Source organism: Pelodiscus sinensis, chromosome 10 (genome assembly GCF_049634645.1).
Source record: "Pelodiscus sinensis isolate JC-2024 chromosome 10, ASM4963464v1, whole genome shotgun sequence".
NCBI lineage: Eukaryota > Metazoa > Chordata > Testudines > Trionychidae > Pelodiscus > Pelodiscus sinensis.
Genome location: NC_134720.1, coordinates 23,809,736 through 23,831,025, shown reverse-complemented (window position 1 = coordinate 23,831,025; position 21,290 = coordinate 23,809,736). Strand labels below are relative to the sequence as shown.

Genomic DNA, 21,290 nt, shown 5'->3' with positions numbered 1-21,290 from the left:
CCCTTGAATTTCCGGAAAAGCACCGATGATCTACTATAAGAAATCAGCTGCTTTTCCGGAAATACTATGCTGCTCCCGTTTGGGCAAAAGTCCTTTTTCCGGAAAACTGTTCCGGAAAAGGGCCAGTGTAGACAGCACAGTAGTGTTTTCCGCAAAAAAGCCCCGATCGCGAAAATGACGATCGGGGCTTTTTTGTGGAAAAGCGCGTTTACATTGGCATGGACGCTTTTCCAGAAAAAGTGCTTTTCCGAAAAAGCATCCTGCCAATGTAGACATAGCCTAGCAGTATTACCAACACTTTAGCTTCTTACTGGGCTCTGGGTCAATAAGATTAGAAAGGCAAAGGCACAAAATGAGATCAAACTAGCTACAGGCATAAAGGGAAACAAGAAGACCTTTTATAAATACATTAAAAACAAGAGGAAGACCAAGGACAGGGTAGGCCCACTGCTTAGTGAGGAGGGAGAAGCAGTAACAGGAAACTTGGAAATGGCAGAGATGCTCAATGACTTCTTTGTTTCGGTCTTCACCGAGAAGTCTGGAGGTGTGCCTAACGTAGTGAATACAAGCAGAGAGAGGGTAAGTTTAGAAGATAGGATACACAAAGAACAAGTTAAAAATCACTTAGGAAAGTTAGATGTCAGCAAGTCACCAGGTCCTGATGAAATGCATCCCAGGATACTCAAGGAGCTGATAGAGGAGGTATCTGAGCCTTTAGCTATGATCTTTGAAAAATCATGGCAGACAGGGGAGATTCCAGAAGACTGGAAAAGGGCAAATATTGTGCCCATCTATAAAAAGGGGAAAAAGAACAACCCAGGAAATTACAGACCGGTCAGTTTAATGTCTGTCCCAGGGAAGATAATGGAGCAGGTAATTAAGGAAATCATATGCAAACACTTGGAAGGTAATAAAGTGATAGGGAATAGCCAGCATGGGTTTGTGAAGAACAAGTCATGCCAAACTAATCTGATAGCTTTCTTTGATAGGATAACAAGCCTTGTGGATAAGGGAGAAGCGGTGGATGTTATATACCTAGACTTTAGTAAGGCATTTGATACGGTTTCGCATGATATTCTTATTGATAAACTAGGCAAATATAACTTAGATAGGGCCACGATAGATGGGTGCATAATTGGCTGGATAACCGTAGTCAGAGAGTTGTTGTTAACGGTTCTAAATCCTGCTGGAAAGGGATAACAAGTGGAGTTCCTCAAGGGTCTGTTTTGGGACCCGTACTGTTCAATATCTTCATCTATGATGTAGATATTGGGATAGAGAGTATGCTTATTAAGTTTGCAGATGATACCAAACTGGGTGGGGTTGCAACTTCTTTGGAGGATAGGGACATAATTCAAAATGACCTTAGCAAGTTAGAGAAATGGTCAGAGGTAAACAGGATGAGGTTTAATAAAGAGAAATGCAAAGTGCTCCACTTAGGAAGGAACAATCAGTTCCATACATACAAGATGGGAAGCGACTGTCTAAGAAGGAGCATGGCGGAAAAGGATCTAGGGGTCATAGTGGACCACAAGTTGAATATGAGTCAACAGTGTGATGCTGTTGCAAAAAAAGCAAATATGATTCTAGGTTGTATCAACAGGTGTGTTGTAAGCAAAACTCGTGAAGTCATTCTGCCGCTCTACTCTGCACTAGTTAGGCCTCAGCTGGAGTACTGTGTCCAGTTCTGGGCGCCACATTTCAAGAAAGATGTGGAGAAATTGGAAAGGGTACAGAGAAGAGCGACAAGAATGATTAAAGGTTTAGAGAACATGACCTATGAAGCCAGGCTTCATGAACTGGGCTTGTTTAGTTTGGAAAAAAGAAGATTAAGGGGGGACATGATAGCGGTTTTCAAATATCTAAAAGGGTGTCACAAGGAGGAAGGAGAAAATTTGTTCCTCTTGGTTTCTGAGGACAGGACAAGGAGTAATGGGCTTAAAGTGCAGCAGGGGAAGTTTAGATTGGACATTAGGAAAAAAATTCCTAACTGTCAGGGTGGTCAAATATTGGAATAAATTGCCAAGGGAGGTGGTGGAATCTCCCTCTCTGGAGATATTTAAGAACAGGTTAGACAGACATCTGTCAGGGATGGTGTAGACGGAGCTTGGTCCTGCCTTGAGGGCGGGGGGCTGGACTCGATGACCTCTTGAGGTCCTTTCCAGTCCTATTATTCTATGATTCTATGAAAATGCTGGAGGGGGAGGAGATTGAGTATCATGCAATTGTATACTAAAATGATAAAGTCTAATCTAGAGAAATAAGAACTGTTAAGGAGTAGGGCCATATCTCACCTGTCTTTTTTAATGCCAATTCATGGATATCTCCCATTATTTTGTCACCCAAGTTTCTTTGCTATTCATTCAGGGACACCACAATTAAAATATGCAGAATAATCACAAAAATGAACTATGACGTTTTATTAAGTAAGGGTACATCTACACAGCAACATTATTTCAAAATAACTAGCTTTATTTTGAAATAATATAGTCTGCATCTACAGAGTAGTTATTTCGAAATAATGTCGAAATACTGTCAAACTGGACACTTCTTATTCTGACTCCTGTAACCCTTAGGCTGTGTCTAGACTGGCCAGTTTTTCCAGAAAATCAGCCGCTTTTCTGGAAAAACTTGCCAGCCTTCTACACTGGCCGCTTGAATTTCCGCAAAAGCACTGACTTCCTACTGTAAGAAATCAGTGCTTTTTGTGGAAATACTATGCTGCTCCCGTTTGGGCAAAAGTCCCTTTTGCGCAAAAAAAGCGTGTCTAGATTGGCCAAGGACGCTTTTCCGCAAAAAGTGCTTTTGCGGAAAAGCGAACTTGCCAATCTAGACGCTCTGTTCCGAAAATGCTTTTAACGGAAAACATTTCCGTTAAAAGCATTTCCGGAAAATCATGCCAGTCTAGATGTAGCCTTATTGTATGAGGAGTAAGGGAAGCTGGAGGAAGAATGCTCCATTTCAAAATAAGTGCTGTGTAGATGCTCCCAATTTTGGAATAAGTTATTTGAAAATAAGCTATGCAACTGACGTAGCTCAAGTCACGTAGCTTATTTTGAGTTAAAGCCCTGATGTGTAGATGCACCGTAAAAGAATACAGGCAGTCCCCGGGTTACGTCAGTCCGACTTAAGTCGGACCCCTAGTTACGAACGTGGGGGGGTCCCCGCTAGTGCGGGGTGCCTCCCCCACTGTCGCCGCCTCCGGCGGCACGGGGGGTGCTTCCCCCCAGCAGACCAGGGAGACGCAGAGCGGCTTTTCTCGCCGCAGAGGATGCGGGCGGCGGGACCACGGCATGTCTCGGTGGTCCCGCCGCCTGCGTCCTCTGCGGCGAGAAAAGCCGCTCCACGTCTCCCTGGTCTGCTGGGGGGGGGGCGCAGCTAGTGCGCCCCCCCCCCCCCTCAGCAGACCAGGCTTTTCTCGCCGACGCCTGGGGTAGAGCAGCTGGGGAGCTGACTACAGGAAGCCCGAGGCAGAGCTGCTCAGACCAAGGAGACGCGGAGTGGCTTTTCTCGCCGCGGAGGATGCGGGCGGCAGGACCGCAGCACGTCTTGGTGGTCCCGTCGCCCGCGTTCTCCGCGGTGAGAAAAGCCGCTCCGCATCTCCCTGGTCTGCTGGGGGGAAGCGCCCCCCCGCGCCACCTCGGGCTTCCTGTAGTCAGCTGCTGGTCAGTTTCAGCAGCGGCTGACTTGGGAACACCTGGGGCAGAGCAGCTGGGGTGCTGCCGGGTTGGTCCAGTTGCGCCAAGGAGCGGCGCTGCGGGACCAACCCAGCAGCACCCCAGCTGCTCTGCCCCAGGCATGTCCGATTCAGCCGCTGCTGGTCAGTTTCAACAGCAGCTGAATCTGGATGCCAGTTCCAGCTTACATACAAATTCAACTTAAGAACAAACCTACGGTCCCTATCTCGTACGTAACCTGGGGACTGCCTGTATTAAACAGAATACAAACATAGGGACTCCAGTTACAATTTTCTTGTGTGTCTCTCTGCAAGCTTTTAATAGAGGCTTTTCTCCTTTTACTGCAGTAAATCCATCTCCCAGGTGATAGCTAGGTCTCTGTTGACGTACCTCTGTCTACTCAGGGACTTTAGGGCTTCATAATGATGTTACTGAGGGGGTTGGATTTTTTGTTATATTTCAGAGTGACATAGCTAGGTTGATAATTTTCAAGTGTAGACCAGCCCAGAGATTACACCATTCAGCACAGGTGGCAACTTTCATAAATGCTAAGGAGTGCTCAATACCCAGGTCTGTCTCAGACCCCACGGCTCGCTCCATGTCACCCTGTCTCTTCCTGCCCAGTTCAGCACCCTCCTGTGTGTACTACATCCTCCCCTGCCCTCCACCTAAGCCTCCAGAATGCTTTAAAACAGCTGATTGAAGAGGGCAGGAGGCACGGGAAGGTCCTGATCTGCGGGGCCCACAGGCAGGCGGGAAGTCCTGGGGGAAAAGGGAAGTGATGGGGGGCTGCTAGTGGTGCTCAGCACTCACCATTTTTTCGCTGTGGATGCTCCAGCCCCAGAGCACCCACGGAGTTGGTGTCTATGCCATTCGGAGTGGGCCTGCCTCTGGTGGTGGCATTCTTCCCTTGGTAAATGAAGGTCAAAGAATTGTAATCTCCCAAATTAGGAATCTAGTGTTAGTATATCAGTTTATTAAAATAGTTTACAGATGGACAAAACTTCATAAAAGGGCAGGTAAGTCCTGCTTGTTTCTTGTGGATAACCTAATCAGTTTATAAATGGGGAAAAACTGAATAACCTTAATTTAGTCTTAACTAAAAGTATTTAAATCAATTACTTAACATAAGCCATTCAAATAACTGTCTTGAGACAGTTAATGAGTCTTAATTTTAAACCACAGTAAATCCCACTATATCTGTTTACAAATATCACTCCTACGTCTCCTTTCTAAAATCACAGAGCATAAATAATTTAGTATTTTAACAGAAAATATCTCACGTTATAATAGTGTTTCAATATTCCATTATAATCATTAACAAAAGTTTACACTCTGTTTGGCAGTGTTTTAGCTAATTTTCATCTCACTAATCCATGTTGAGATCTTGGAAGGTTGTTTCTTGCTGATGCTGCTAGGTTGCAGTTTTCTTCTCAGCTAACTTAGTTTGGAAGCTGCTGATAGATTGTAGGGCTGAAATTGGCTGGCTGGGCTGTGATACATGTTGTAAAGTTGAGCGATGGAAGCAGAATGCTGTTGAATGTTAGGGGTCCTACAATCTGTAGAATGCAGAGGGAGAGTTAAGGAGCTGTAGGGTCTCCCACCTTCCAGGAGAGCCCAACCCTTGGGCTCCGGGATAGTTGGAGACAGATCTCTACAGTTCCACTCTCTATCAAAAATGAAATATTCAGGGGGATAAAGTGAGTGAAGATGGGGCTATTCCCTAACGACTGGAGCACTTTGGAGACAGTAGACCTAGGTTCCTTTTCCCCTGGTCCAAGGAAGTGGCAGTTGGTGCCTAAGGTCTCCCTGTGATTTCTGGCCTAGTGACACTCCAGAGAGCAGCTGACAGAGGAAGCATCTATTCAGGTTTGAGTATGAAATATCAGTCCATCAATGCACGCTCATTCTGTCAGAAATGATCGACGTGGTAGATTATTCTAAATTGCAGCTGTAAAATCATGCTTGTCTGGTAACAGCCCTCTGTTATTGCAGTGCTGCTTTTTGTTAGTATACATCAGGGAAAAAATTCCTGCAGGTATGCATCAGCACTCTGTCTTCTTCAAAGAAGTCTCAGAGAGGTAGCCCTGTTAGTCTGTAACTGAATTTTTTTTTAAAAAAATGAATAGTTCTGCAGCACCTTAGAGACTAACAAAAAAACTGTAGATGGTATGAGCGTTTGTGGGCACAACCCACTTCAGGGTTGTGCCCCCAATAGCTCATGATACCATCTACATTTTTGTAAGTCTCTAAGGTGCTGCAGAACTATTTGTTGTTTTTAATTTTTTTTCGTCAAAGTAGTACAATCAAAGGGAGTGTACACGGTGCCCTATTTCACTGTCTGGGCCCCAGGACAGCACTGCTTTACAGAAACAAGATAAAACGCATAGCTCAAGCTGGCAGTTTGATATCTAAGCTAATATTGGAGTTACGCAAACACCCCTGCAGAAACTCCTACTGGTCCTTTCTTAAGGGCAACTGGAGGAGAAGACAACGCGCTAGATGCATCCCTTCCCATGACGCTTCAGAAGCAACTGAGCTAGCAATGATCCCTGTTGCCACCAAAGTGCTCTGCATGAAAGCGTGCAGCCCTGCCAACCACTCTCACAGCGGGGACTGGAGGGGGGGAGGGGGGCTGATACCCTTCGCCTTTGTCCTCCTGTTCCTCCCATCTGCCACCCCGCTCCGAACCAGACCAGGCCGACTCTGCCAGGCGCCCTTGCACCTGTGGAGGTTTCGGTCCCTTTTCCACCAGCCCCCTCCTCAGCTCCGGGGCCGCCTGTGCCCGCCTCGCCCGGCTGCTGCTGCAGGCGCAGCGACCTCGCTTTGCAAACCGGCACGTGCGGGCTGGAGGCAGGCCCGGGCTCTGAGCGGCCCCAGCCCCCGCGCACCGCCCTGCTCCGAGCCAGTCCCGCTTTCGCAGCCAATAGCGGGGATGCTGCAGGCTCCCGCTTCCCCTCCCGGGGGTCTGCCCGGAGCCTCCCACTGCCGCCAAGCTCATAAAGTCCCCTCGCGGCCCGGGCCGGCCCCTCGCCTTTTGCCCTGAGCGGAGGCGGAGACCGGCGGCGGGTGCAGGCTGCGAGGGGCTTCATTTCCCCCTCCCCCCGCTCCGCCCCTGCCCGGCGGCGCCTCCCAGCTGCGGCGGGGCAAACGGGAGCTGCTGGAGGCGCGTCCCACTGGAGGGGTGAAGATGGCGCTGAGCGGCAGCAGGCAGCCCCCCAGCCTCCTCTTCCCGCTGGCGCTGAGCGTGCTGCTGGCGCCGCTGCTAGGCCGGACAGCGGACACGGCGCTGCCCCCCATCCCCGCAGGTGAGCAGAGGGGGACTCCAGCCTCTCCGCGTGCGCTTCCCCAGGGCTCATTCATTCCGGACCGGACCCGCTGGGAGACCTGCCCGTCCGGCTGGGTTGCAGCAGGCTCGCCAGGTCCCCCTCCCGCTCCCCGCGGCGTGGGGGAAAGCGCCGCGTTTCGCTTGGGGCTGTTTCAGCCCGACGCGGGCTCCCAAGTTTCCAAGGAACCTTGGAAAGTTTAGCGGCCCCCTGCCGCCGCCCCCTCTTCTCCCCCGGCTCTCTCAGCGTGCTTGGAGGAGACGTTTGAAACGCTCCGGTGGCTCTCCCAGCCTGGCGCTCAGCCCCCGTGTGGGGAGGGAAGAGGAGGGGAGGCTCTCCAAGAGCACCAGGAGCTCGGCCTTGGGAGGTCCAGCGGACTCGGTGGCACGTGTGTTCTGCTGACTCCCCTGTGCGGCGTCCCTCTGAACGATAGGCACGCTTCCCTCCTCCAGGCGCTGGCGTGACTGGCCCTACCAGACCGCTTTATGCTGAAACGGGGGACTTTAAAAAGATGAAGTGCATTTCAACCTTTGATACAGTTTTGTTGGGAGTGGGCGAGGAGGGGAAATAATTCTTTCTTCTACTGATCATGAAATTCCTGCAGAGGAGGAACTATATAAAGATCTTCAGGTTCTTGACTAGGAATCAGGTAAATAATGAGTCATATGTACCTGGCAACACATGAATAGAGACCTAAACTGGCTAGCAAATGATCAGTGCCAGGATCTTTCTAATACGGGGGACAAGATTTGCCCAGGTCTTTCCCCATCCCTGTTAAGTAACCAGTTCTCTTTCCTCTCCCTCCTCCCACCAGTAGCCTGAGACTCATGACAAGGTGTTAATGAGCCACATATTTCCTAGCTCATGAGAGAGCCCATAGTGTTACTCACCAATGACCCAAAATTACTTCCATTGATTCATTTTTTTCTAGCAGACTGCATGGGAGAGCTGAGTGCTCTGCTCTCCCTTTTGTTCCAAGCCTGTTCATCTTCTGCTGCTTGAATTTTGTTAATTTTCCAAGAAGCAAATGGCAGCCAGAAACTAATTCTTAGTGTGTAAAACAATAACAAAAGTAAAGTATGCCCCAAACCAGTGGACAGAGAGGTCAGATACTCATTTCTAAAAATACCATTTAAGTTTCCTAGGAGCCACTTGTCACTGTTTTTCTGTAGTTTTGAATCGAAGGCATCTCTAACTGAATCTTACATGGGAAAGGTGTCCTATCCTGCAGGATGGATTTTACATGGTGATAAAAATATCTTAGAATTTTGAAAAGTTCCAAGCAATAATACGGTTATTTTAATGACTAGTTTAATTCTCTTACTGTGCAGAAAAGAACATTTTGAGTAACGAGTCTTGTAAATCTCACCCCATTTGATTAGACCGTGTTAGGTAAGGTTATTGGGAGCTTGAGTAATAATGAAATATAACAAAATCTTGTGTTGAAGTACACCACACTTTGTAGATGTGAGAAACTCCTCATCTCTAGCTTCTTTATATGGACAGTACTGGCCTTGTTAGCTTGTGATTCTGGCTTTAGTCCCATTAGCGATTTCCTACAAAACTGCTCTGTGCACAATTTATTGCAGTCTGTCAGAGGCTGTGTGTGTGTGTGTGTTGTGCTGCTTTTTTATATATTAGCACAGCGTGTCTACATACGGCAAACTCATTGCATCTCATTCTATTTCAACTATGCTTTGCATAAAAACAGCTATTCAGACTCTACTAGGTGCCACAGGACTCTTCGTCGATTTTGCAGATTCAGACTAACACGGCTACCCCTCTGATACTAGACTCTACTATGGATCTTAGTTTATTAACTGAAAGTAGTGTTTCAGAGTGGATGTTGGAGGTAGGATCTCAAGATTTAACAAATAGGTCACAGTACAGCAATCTAACAGCTAACAGAATACTTAACTAATAGGGTAGGAAGGGTATTATCTCTGAAGTAGGATGGATCTATTAGTTTTGAACAATACGACTATAAAACTGTTATTTGTAAGAGGGAGGCTTTTAAAAGTGGCTCCTGGCTAACAAATATTAAGAAAATTGATACTGAAGTCTAAAAGACTTCTGACTTGGAAGCTGCTCCTTGAGTTTCTTAATCCCAGACATATAACAAGGTTTGTTAGCTGCAGACTCCTGTTCTAACCATTAGTGGTTTTCTGTGCATATTTCATTGTCTTCTGTTAAATATGTTTTGCTTCTCAGTGAGAAATAGAACCTAGCCGCCACATCTCTCTTTTGTGTTATCAGTCTTGAGCTTGATTTCTAAGTTGCTGGCATTTTGTGGCACAGTATATAATTTTTAGTATATAACAGAACCAGTTGACATGTTAAATTTTCAAAACATCAATATTACTTACACTAGAAATCATTTGTAACAGGAGTGAGGGCAAGTGGCTGCCAAATACTATCTTGCTCTATTATTTCAAGTCAAATTACATACATAGTCTTACTCAGAAAGGCCAATGTTTCATTAATACAGAATTACAAATGTTCATGAAGAGTAACTAAAAGACAGATAGTTAACAGACCAGAATTGCATTGCTTAGCGCAGCTAAAGTTACAAGAACAACACTAGGAGCTATTTCTAGTTGAACAAAACAAATAAACTTCCTCTCTAGAAAACTCAGTTTTTTGTTTCCAACTTTAAAAAAAAAAAAGTACATGAAGTCCATTTATGTCCAAATCGGATATCTAGTAATTGACAAAGTTCAAATCAGTATTAACTTAGCCTGCTCTGTGGATAATGATGCCACAGTTTTAGAGGTCAAAACATTTCTTGTTGTATCGTACTTAGTAAATATCTCATCATCTAATACAATCCACTGAAATGGGTTATGGCATCTGTAGGGCTCTGCAAAAATGTTATGGATAGCTATGGTTTCTAAAATGGAGATTTAGATTACAGAGTCTGGTGGCTATGTATCTAGATACCTTTTAGTCTTTTGGGTCCTGATCTACAGATGGCTTGCCCAAGATCATACTGAAAATCTGTCAGAGCAGGGAATTTGTATTTGGGTCTCCTTAATTGCAGGCTGCTGCCCTAACCTGAGGATTGCCCAACAAAAATTATTTATGTGAATAATCCCTAGTTTTGTGAGTAGAGCCACTGAAGTCAATGTGGACTGTTCCCATGTGTATTGCAGAAGTGTTTGCAATATCTAACCCTGAATTAGAGGAAAACCCTCAGAATGACGACTGAGTACTATAGGTTTGCAGTAGGGAAGTGTCTGTATTTCTGAAGATAACAGTAGTAAACAAAAATTGCTACTCTAGGAGTGCTGCTCAGAAAAGTTGTTTTTATGTCACAATTCTAGCTACTCCAATTATTAATTAATTTTGAAAGGCTTCAATGGCAAAATAATCTTGACACATTTTGCATGCCCTTTAATAATTTTCAGTATGCATGGTTACATAATGATGGTGGAGTATGTTAACTTGCTCAGTAAATGCTTTGATCTATGCTAGTTAGCACAGGAAATGTCAAATGATCTTAAATTTGTAGACCAAAATGAGATTTTTGCCATCCCTCTTCACATGGAGTAACACCTCAGTGTGCACCTAGTTACATTGATTTTGTTCAAAACAGTAAGTCCTTTGGCATTTTATAGACTAACAGATTTAAGCTTTGATTAAACTGATTTCATAGTGCTACTTTCAAGTGTGAAGTGAATAAGTGTGCCAAAAATCGGCCCCCAAGCACACTGTTGCCAAAGCAGACTTCAGTGGAACTACTGTCTGAGCAAGTTTCTATTTTATGTTAGTAAAGGTGGCAGAATCACATTATTTATGATCAGGACCCTCATCTTGCAAGCTGCTATACACAGATACATTGGCCAGCTGGTTACTCATTTTAAATCAACTAGGCTCTGTGCAAGTAGCTTGCACGATTAGGGTCTAAACTCATCTCAGATGAAGCATTTATTTATAGTAATTAAAATATTTGGAAGTGTCATGACTAGAGTATGTCTTAAGTGTTTTAATTTTTTTCTCTGCTAAATTTAATTGCTCATTTAAAAACAAAAAAGTTACTGCATTGTTGGCATTGAGGGACCATTCAACGTATTGAGTGAATGGTGCTATTAAGGTATATTTACCAATGTAATCCATAATAAAATGTTATCTATCTCTTGTGGAACTGTCACTATTTTAAATACTACTTTACCCAGTACTTGACTTCATTAATTTGCATGTAGGATAGATATAGGCATTATTAGGGCATCTGTAGCTTTTTATTTAAAATTATTTTTAAATGCAAAAATAAATACTCAGAATTCTATTTCCGTGAGGGTCATGAACTGAAGAAACGAGAAAGGAAGAGTTCCTTTTTAAACAGTGACTTTACTTTTCTGCAGCCTAAAAATACCTTGTTGGTGACATTTCTCTAGTGGGAATGTATTGTAACTGTTTATGTAGAATGGGTGGGCAATAATTTTTGACCGGGGACCACTTCAGAAATTTTTGAAGTGGTCCTGGGCCGCCCTGGAAGGGTAGGGGCCTCAGGCAGAAGGAGTGGGGCCAGGACACTTCTGTGCTTCTCCTCTTACAGACCCTGTGTCTATGGGTGGGGGAGAACATGAAGTCTTTGCTCCGACTCCCCAGAGAGAACTGCTGAAAGGCTGGTGGTTCCCTCTAGGCACCTGCACCCGTGGCAGTGGGAGGAGACTTCACACTCTCCTCCCCCTGGCCCCAGGTCAATCAGGGCCTGGGGTGTAGGGGGGGAGCACACGAAGTCTGCCCCCACCCTGTGAGGGAGCACCATGCGTAGTCACCTGCCAGCTGAGCAGCAGCTGGTGGTTGACTTTTAAGTGAGGAGCCCCCTCTAGGGCGGAAGTAGACTTTTTGCACTTGCCCTCACCCCCAGGCTCTGATTGGCCTGGGGGCGGGAAGAGCACAAAGTCTCTTGCTCCCTGACCTCTGGCATGCAGCACTTAGTCAACCACCAGGGTTGACTCTCTGTCTCTAGGCCCTGATTGGGCTGGGGGAGCGGCAGGACTGCCGCAGGCAGGATCAACCCACTTGGTGGGCCCAATCTGCCCCATGGAGACCCTTTTGCCCACCCATTGTGTAGGAGATATTTAGAGAATAGTTACATAATAGTTTAAATGGAGGAGGTATTGAATTATTGAGGGACAGATTCTGATAGCCTTGCTAACATTCAGAAGCACCTTAGTCAATGAGTAGATGAGTAGTCTTTGACTGTTCCTGGTGTAAGATATTACTCAGAGTGAATATGGATATCATATCTGGCTCTTATTAATCCAACAGAAGCAAAGTATCTAAAAAACATAATTCATTACAAAACATGTCACTTTTCCCTGATAAATTATTACATCCACGGTTTTCAGTAGTTCATTTACAGTACATTGTGGTTGAGGCACACAACAGTATCTTACATTTGACTCTTCCCAAAATATCCTGTCTGCTTTACACTCCAGTACAGTTATTGTAGTATGTGTGTGTACATTCTGTTAGATTGTTGTTGTGTTGGTTTTAATTCAGTATTGTGGCTGTGGAATCTTTTATTTGCTGGCAAAGTTCAAAAATCTTATACTTAAAGAATGAAAGGGCCAAATATTTTTCTATGCAAACCAAATTTAAAGGTGCGCTTTATATTGCTGTATAATTTACTGTAAGTTATGATCATCTTTGTGAAGTACCCAGTAACTTCATGCTGGCTTCCAAAGTAGTTTAAATCAACAAAATACAGCTCTGCTTTGGCTAGGAACCTTACATTGAATTGTTATATGGGAACCATGAACAAAAATCATTATATTTCTTCTTTTGATCCAGTAGGATATCCTTCAGACAAGTTGAATTTTTTGCTGTAGAAGCATTTTGGAGGACTTTTGTTGTCGATTTTTCTCACAAGCATGATTTGTGGTTTGAAAGATCATGATTTGTGGTTTGAAAGATCATGATTTAGCAAGCTGAAGGATGTTATTGAGACATGACCATTAAAGAATGTAAAGTGTGATGTTTCTTTTGATAATGCTGTTATATTTAAAATCTGGCTTGGGTTCCTATATTTGTAATTAATATGAGGATTTAAGCAGAAAAAATACTGTTAATGTCTAAACTTAGTTCCTCATTATAGGCTAAGTTCAGCAGCCATTGAAGTCAACGGGAAAGCTTTGGTTGACTTCCAGCTGGTATAGAATCAGATTCTATAGGCCCATCCTACTTCCATGGATTTCAATGGAAGCCAACATGTGCCCACACATAGGGAAAGTAAATTCCACTAATAAATGCAGTTCCAGCAGGTGCCTTCTACTGAAATGCCAAAACTGACTATTCTTTGTTCCGCGGTGCATGTTAATTTAAACTCTTCTTATTACAAGAAAGTGTTCTTTAGTTGCTGACCTGGATTCTGTACATACACCTGATTTAGATCAGTTTAACTCTATTTACTTATAAATGAGCATTAACTCTATTAAATAATGTGAGATTAGAATCAGGCACGTGGTTTTACTAAAAAGTACAGGCAGTCCCCGGGTTACATGGATCCGACTTACATCGGATCCCTACTTACAAACGGGGTGCGGCAACCCCGCACTAGCTGCTTCCCCCCAGCAGACCAGGGAGACGTGAAGCTAGTGCCCCCTGTAGCAGACCAGGGAGACGCGGAGCGCCTTTTCTCAGCAGACACCTCAGCTTGAGAATAAAGGACTGAGGGAAGTGAGGTGTGGGAGAATAAAACTGAGCTCTGGAGAAATGTTTGGCTAGAGTTTTCCCTACAATATGTACCAGTTCCGACTTACATACAAATTCAACTTAAGAACAAACCTACAGTCCCTGTCTTGTACGTAACCCGGGGACTGCCTGTATTTCAATTGCTAGCATAAGGGTGAGTAAGATAACAAGTCTTAGAGGTGGGATAGGTATCCTGCTGCTTTTCTATGATGACTTGCATTATAAAAGTTCTAGATTCTAGAAAATAGAATGCAGTGGTGGGCAACCTAGGTTACTGAGTGGGCCATATGAGTGGCTCTCCATCTCAGTTAGTCACAAAGTCATTGTAACCAGTAAAGCTTCCTGAGATAAGGTAGTTTTGCCAAACTGCACTCAGACGCCTAACATTTGTAGAGTGTGCTGACTGAGCCATAGCAGCACTTTGATTGGATGAAGAGGAGGCACATGGCTCTCATAATCAATGATGCCTGCAGTCAGCATGCATCTCATTTCACATGCCCTTGCTTTTTGTGTGTGTCACTTTCATAATACTGGTAGGGAAAAAAACTACATGGACAGAAACCAGCAGAATCTGGCAAACCTGTGCAATAACAAACCCAGTTCGGGCTTCTCCTCTCCCTCTCCCCCTTGCTGTGTCTCTGATAGAGTCGGTGGGGGTGGTGGGGAGGGAGTGACTAGTCACATCACTAGTTGACAAGTCTCTTTTATCCCTAAACAAAAGGGCTATGTCTACATTGGCACCCCTTTCTGGAAAAGGGATGCTAATGTAGCACTTTGGAATAGGCAAATCCGCGGGGAATTTAAATATCCCCCGCGGCATTTGCATTAACATGGCTGCCGCTTTTTTCCGGCTTGGGGAAAAGCCGGAGAAAAGCGCCAGTCTAGACGTGATTCTCCGGAAAATAAAGCCTTTTCTGGAGGATTTCTTATTCCGGAGGATTTCTTGAAAGTAGGAAGAAATCCTCCGGAAAAGGCTTTATTTTCCGGAGAATCACATCTAGACTGGCGCTTTTCTCCGGCTTTTCCCCAAGCCGGAAAAAAGCGGCAGGCATGTTAATGCAAATGCCACAGGGGATATTTAAATCCCCCGCGGATTTGCCTATTCCAAAATCTACATTAGCATCCCTTTTCCAGAAGGGATGCCAGTGTAGATGTAGCCAAAGGCTTTCTGTATTTCTGGGAATATTCTCCTCCTCTCTCCCCCTCCCCCTTAGCCAAACAGTTGTTACGAAACCTGTTCTATTTTCTTTTTTTAAAAAAAATATGTTTATTGTGACTGCCTGGGAACAATGTCCATGTCCAAGGCTGTTTACATGGATGTCTGAGAGCACACTTAGTTTGTACTCAGCAAGATAAACTATAAGGCGAAGAAAATTAAAGTGAAGCTTTGAGTCCAATGGTGTGGCTATAAGTTTTGTGTACTCTGTGACATTAGCACTTCACTGTCAGGCAAATTTAAAGCATTTTATTTGCATTATCCCAGCTCTTTTTTATTTAAAAAGAAGCAGTGGAATGCAGAGAACAAAATAGCAGGCTACATTCAGGCAGCACTTTTGGCTCAGTTACAAATTCATTTGCAGCAGTGCTAGCTATCAGCTGTTATATGAATCTGGGAAATGACTTCAGGAACAATACATTCTGATTCCTATCTGATGGAGCCTGCATACAATAGGGAAATGTTCTAAGGAGTTCCTAGCCTCCTCATTTAGATCTTTGGGAGTTAGCAACTTTGGGAGCTTTGCTGGAAAATGAACCAGCCTCCAGCCAAATCCAGGATCAGGAAGTTACATGGTGTCAATCAGTTGCCTTTGTCTTTGACCAAGAATGGCTTAGCCAAAAGAGAGTTTGAGCCTAGACATGTCATAATATTTGAGTCCATAGATGGTGGAAATACCAGAAGACCAGACCTTGGTTTTTATTTTCCTTTTTTAATTTTAATTTTTTTGGCTCATAGTTGATTCCTAGAAGCAAAAAACATGTGGACTGCACAAGTGGCCGTCTTTCATCTCAGTGAGCTGCAAAGCTGATGTAACCAGCCAGTCTTCTGGGACAGAGTAGTTATACTAACTGTGCTTGCATGCCTAGAATTTGTGGGGCCTGCCAACTGAACCGTAGCTGCACTGAGATGCAGAGAAAGTTCACAGCTCTCACAATCAATGTTGGTTGCAGTCAGCACTCAACTTACTTTACTTGTCCTTGCTTTATGTGCATGTCAGTTTAGTAATACTAGTAGAAAAAAAGCAGATAGAAACTAGAAGAATCTGGCAACCCTGTGCATTGACAATGGTAAACAAAATGTCTCATGGACCATATACACAGAGCCCTGATGGGCTGCATGCAGACTGCAGGTTGTCCACCACAGGCTCAGTGCTTTTATTATTTCTGACAATTTTTAAAAATGTTTGATTTCTTCCTCCAACCTGATGTATTTTTAAAGACAAAAGTGAGTGACTGTCAACCAGTGTTCCCTCTAACCTTTTGCATCCCTATGTGGAATACATTTTTATGTGCTCCAAGGCATGTTCAGATGTGCCCCACCAGTGGAATCACATGTTGCTGGTGATGGGTGCTCTGCTAACCAGCTGGTTAGCAGTCGAATCTCTCCTGGGTGGCTGCCCAAGTGCACAGCTTATAGTCAACCCTTCAATCTAATGAAATCACCCAAGGCCCAGTCCTACAGGGTACTGTATGCTCAAGTTAAAAGAATTTGAAGGTAGTCTGCATTCCTCAGACTTGCAGAATCAGCAGAGGGGGACAGCAGGATCTTGGAAATGTAGAAAAAGAGTTTTTAAGATGGTCTGATCTAACTATGCAGTACAGGTTGAACTTCTCTAGTCTGGCAGAGGGATGTCAACATGTAGATGACTACACGATTTAGTGATAAGCTTGGCTTATCGGTTAATTCTGTTGACTACATACATTTCCTCCTCCCTTGCTGCCTCTATATCAAGGCCAATGCCCATGGGGAGCCAGCTTTTAAACATAAAGAGGCAGCAGCATGGAAGGTGAGGGGGGCAGGCGAGAGCCAGTAAGTGTGGGGAGTTGGCTTTTGTGCCAGCTCTCCATGAGTGCTGGTTCTCCATGCGTGCCAGTTCCATGAGTCCGCCTGTTCACCGCCTGCCCCCACTACCTTCTACAAAGGTGGAGGGGTCAGTCAGGAGCCAGTGCTGTGGGGAGCCAGCTTAAAAGCCTGCTGTCAGAGGCAGCAGCACGGGAGGGGGAAGACAGGGGAGGCTGCCACAAAGCATCCTCTGTCCATGTTGGGCCTGACTTGCTGTGGACAGAAGCTCTCCAGCACCCCATGGCTCGCAGCAGCAGTCTGTGTCCATGAGTCTGAGCTCCCTGTGGTCAGGGGCTACTGCTACGGAGCTCAGTCCCCCATGGACAGAGGCAGCAGCGTGGGGCCGCAGGGGGGAGCCAGCCATCTATGCGGGAAGCTGGTTGTTAAATTGGCTTCTCTTGCAGACCAGCTCCCACCTGCCACCCCATTTTGCAGTTTCTGATAGAGGCAGTAGCGTGGGATGGCAAGGGGCTCTCTGGGAGTTGGGCTGGGAGTCCACTGGCTGCAGGTCCTGCCCCCGGGGACTATCAAATAGTCGGGGAACTGCTAACATTTGATGCAGTTACACGACTATTAAATTGCATGCTAACATTCCTCGTTCAGCATTCTCTGGACCTGATTGGTGCTGCACCAGAGAATTTGCCTCACCATGGGAGTTCAGTATTGTCTAGCAGCATTACTAACTCTTCCACTGCTTACTGGGCTCTTAGGAGACATTCCAGGGTAAATTAAAACTAAACAGCACAGAACACTGTAAGCTAGGATTGGTGGCTGTAAAAATTTATGGGACTGCAGGACACTTGGCCACATCCATGGTAAGTGGACCTCCGGCTAACTAAAATCGTGCCAGATCACAGATATTGCCGGACCAGAGAGTGCTGACTAGTGAGGTTTAACCTGCAATATTCTCTAGGCACACCAATCTCTGTCTCGCAGGTTAGTTAATCTGTAGTATTCAATATATGGTTCTGACTTTAGACAAAACGATGTGTTTGCTATTTCAGCATGTTCTGGTGTTTAAGAATCCTGGAAAAAGTCTCAGTCAAATGCTTCTATTCTTCTGCATGAAATATGACCTATACTAGATAGATACTTTATTTAACAATAAATTATTTTGTTGGTTTGCTGCTTTCTTTGATAATGTAAATGTCTCATAATCAAGTCTGGTCCCCTCACTCTCCATACTGAAATGTTCACTACAGATCTTGGCACCTGGTGCTAGCTTACATAGCTCTGTATACATAAACATAGTCAAATTTATAACCATTTTTTATAACAGACACTAACCACTCCTCTGAATCAGCCCTTTTTATGCTATCCTTCCAGCTGCTATACTTCTCTTCCTTTTTCCAGAAAATCTGGTCTTTAGTTTTAAATTATATACAATTCTCATAAATCGCTCATGTTCATGTTTATTGGCAGAATTATAATAGAACCACTCCAGCTCTTGTATTAACATATTTAATTTTCCTATTGCAAAGCCAAGACAACGCCAATGAGCAATAGACAATACAGGCTAATGTTACATTAAAGATTTGGAATGGGAGAGTACTTTACAGCTTCTTTTAACTTCTTACCCAGGTAGCAGTTTGTGGTATTTCAATCACTATTAGGAAGAAAAAAGTAGGGGAGACACACTCATCACTACAGAACTTTGTAGTCATGTGGGCTTTAATAGTGATAGAACAAAATGGTGGAAGAAAAATAGAATTGTTTTAGAGCTACCCAAAAATTCAGGGTTATACCCTTTCTCATGAAAGACTTTCCTTTGCCAGAAACAGTGACAAAATAAAATGTTGCGGTAGGTTTAGGAATGGTTGTCTCTTCGTATTACTTTGTACTGTAATAAAATTAAACTGCCTGTCAGGTGCTCCTTTAAACTCAGAACTCTCACACATACCTACTTTAACTGGGAGTTACACTTGTCCAAATAAGCAAGGAGTGCTTTGTGTGTGGTTTCAAAGGAGAAGAAAAATTAGGCTGAAAATATGATACTATCCAATAGGTTTTAAATCAGCCCTATGTTAGCAAGTTAATGACCTTACCTTATACCAAAAATGTTTAGAGCTTAAATTTTCCAGGATATGCTCCAGAAAAAATACTTCATCTTTAACACAGATTACAAAATGTTACTGTCATATACACACACTGTATCTCAAGGAAGCTATTCAGTTTTCCTCATGAACAATTACTGGCCTCATCGTAAAGTTCTGGATAATTTTGAGTTTTGAATTCTACTCAGTAGTTCCAAACCCAAGAATCACTTCTCTTTGGCAAATTGATTTGGATGTAATAGTACATACAGTAGTTGTCATTACTCTTTTATATTTACTGTTGTATTTGTGAGCCACTGCATGTAAGAGAGCAACAAAAATGTAAAAGTGTACTACAGGGAAGGGCAAACTTCTTGACCTGAGGGCCACATCTCAGCATGAAAATTGTATGGTAGGCCATGAGTGTTCACAAAAGTTAAGTGTTAAAGTCCAGGATGGGGATGAGGGCTCTGGCTGGGGTTTTGGATTCTGGGGATGAGGCTGGGGAAGAGGGATTTTGGGTGTGGGAGGGTGCTTCAGGCTGAGATCAAAGGGTTTGGAGAATGGGAGGGGGATCAGGGCTCGGACAGGGGTTGTGTGTGGGCGATCTCAGGTACAGACTCTGGGCGGTGCTTATCTTAAGCAGCTACTAGAAATAGTTGCACATCCTCTTTCTGGCTCCTATACAGACGCATGGCCAGGCTGTCAGAAGAAGGTGCTGGCTGTGCAGATGATTTGGTTATAAGCACAATTTTGGACTTATTAATTATCCTTCCAAATAAAAAACAAATTATTCCTGTTCAAGGCCCAAGAATGTGGGAGATAAGAAAAATTCACCAGCAGCTTTTTCCAAAATCAAAATACTAAAAGTTCTGGGAGTTCAGGTACCTATATTCTGAAGGTAGCGTTTATTTATTTATTTATTTATACTGTCACTAGATGTGGATGGACAACACCTAAATGTGGCAGGGGATCCTTTTTTGCTTTATTATTGGCTGCCTTACTGTTCCAGTTCCTGTGGATGCAGGAGTTGGAAGGAACAAAAGTAGAATTACAGTGTCAGGACTCTTAATAATTTCAGCTGTTTCCTGCTTTCATAGCCATGGAAATGAGTGTCCAGCTGGGGAGTGAACAAGGGTTTAGAGAAACTTTTTTTTTCTACCTCCTAATGTTTTCATTTACTATGGAAATTGGATGAAAAAGGGAGCTGGTAGCCAGCAATTTTTAGCCAGTTTAAGCTATTGGTTGTGAGCTTAGAGTACTACGTACCAGGTTTCAAAACAGTAATGCAGAACATTTAAACAAGACAGGAGGGGAACCTATTTATATGACTGTAATATTCCAGTGAGGGAGAGGACGAACTAGCAACTGTAGTAAGACCTCAGAGTTATGAACACTTCTGGAATGGAAGTTGTTGATAATTCTGAAATGTTTGTAACTCTGAACAAATGTTACATTTTTTTCAACTGAATGTTGACTTAATACATCTTTGAAACTTTTCCGTGCAGAAGAAAAATGCTGCTTTTAACAATCTTTAATTTAAACAAAACAAAGCACAGAAAGTTCCTTACTTTGTCAAATCCTGTTTTAAACTTTCCCTTTATTTTTAGTGGTTTATTTTTAACACAGTATTTACTGTACTGTATTTACTATTTTGGGGGGCTCTGCTGCTGCCTTCATACTTCAGGTTCAAAATGACGTGTGTGGTTGACTGGTGAGTTTGTAACTTTGTTTTTTCATGTCTCTAGGGGTGAGTCTAGACTACAGGTTTTTTCTAAAAAAGTGGCCTTTTTTCGAAAAAAACTTCTCCTGCGTCTAGACTGCTGCCGTGTTCTTTTGAAAATAAATTGAAATAACACGGCAGTTTTTTCGACCGCAGAAAACCTCATTTTACGAGGAATAATGCCTTTTTTCGAAAGTGCTCTTTCAAAAAAAGGCTCTGTGTAATGCAAACTGTGCTTTTTCAAAAGAGAGCATCCAGACTGGCTGGGTGCTCTCTTTCGAAAAAGCGGCTTGCTTTTTCAAAGTACTTGTTGTAGTCTAGATGCTTTTTTTTTTTCAAAAGAGGCTTTTTCGAAAGTATTTTGCGAAAGAGGCTTTCAGTCTAGACGTAGCCTGAGATTCTACTGTAATACATTTCATGCAGGGCTAGTTAAAATCTTGTTTTCCCATTCTAGGAATCTGAGCCTTCATTTCATCCTCTTTGGTACATAATACAGTCTGGAGACTGATGTATGCCTTATTACACAGGGAACACTAGAATGGTGCAGGGCACCTATTTGGATGGCTGATCCCTCTGTCAGTGATGCTGAAACACTTTTTGGGGTGGTGGTGCTGAGCTTCACCCCCTTTATCTCTAGCTGTGCCCCTTATCACTCCCTACAGCTGGGCCAACAACTGGGATCCTGCATCCGGGGCTGGTGGTTAGGACCCCAGGCCTAGTGCCTGGGCAGGATCCTGCATGTGTGGCCCCACGTTGGGGCCAGTGTCTGAG

General features: G+C 44.0%; 1 protein-coding gene across 2 annotated transcripts in view; it reads left to right on the top strand.

Moving 5' to 3' along the window:
* Window positions 1-6,551: 6,551 nt before the first annotated feature.
* PLOD2 (procollagen-lysine,2-oxoglutarate 5-dioxygenase 2) overlaps window positions 6,552-21,290 on the top strand; it is an 85,157-nt gene continuing 70,418 nt past the window's right edge. For both annotated transcript variants that reach the window (XM_075937670.1, XM_075937669.1), the window contains exon 1: window positions 6,552-6,985. In XM_075937670.1, coding sequence (XP_075793785.1) covers window positions 6,868-6,985 — 118 coding nt within the window. In that variant the 5' untranslated portion in view covers window positions 6,552-6,867. The remainder of the gene's footprint in view (window positions 6,986-21,290) is intronic.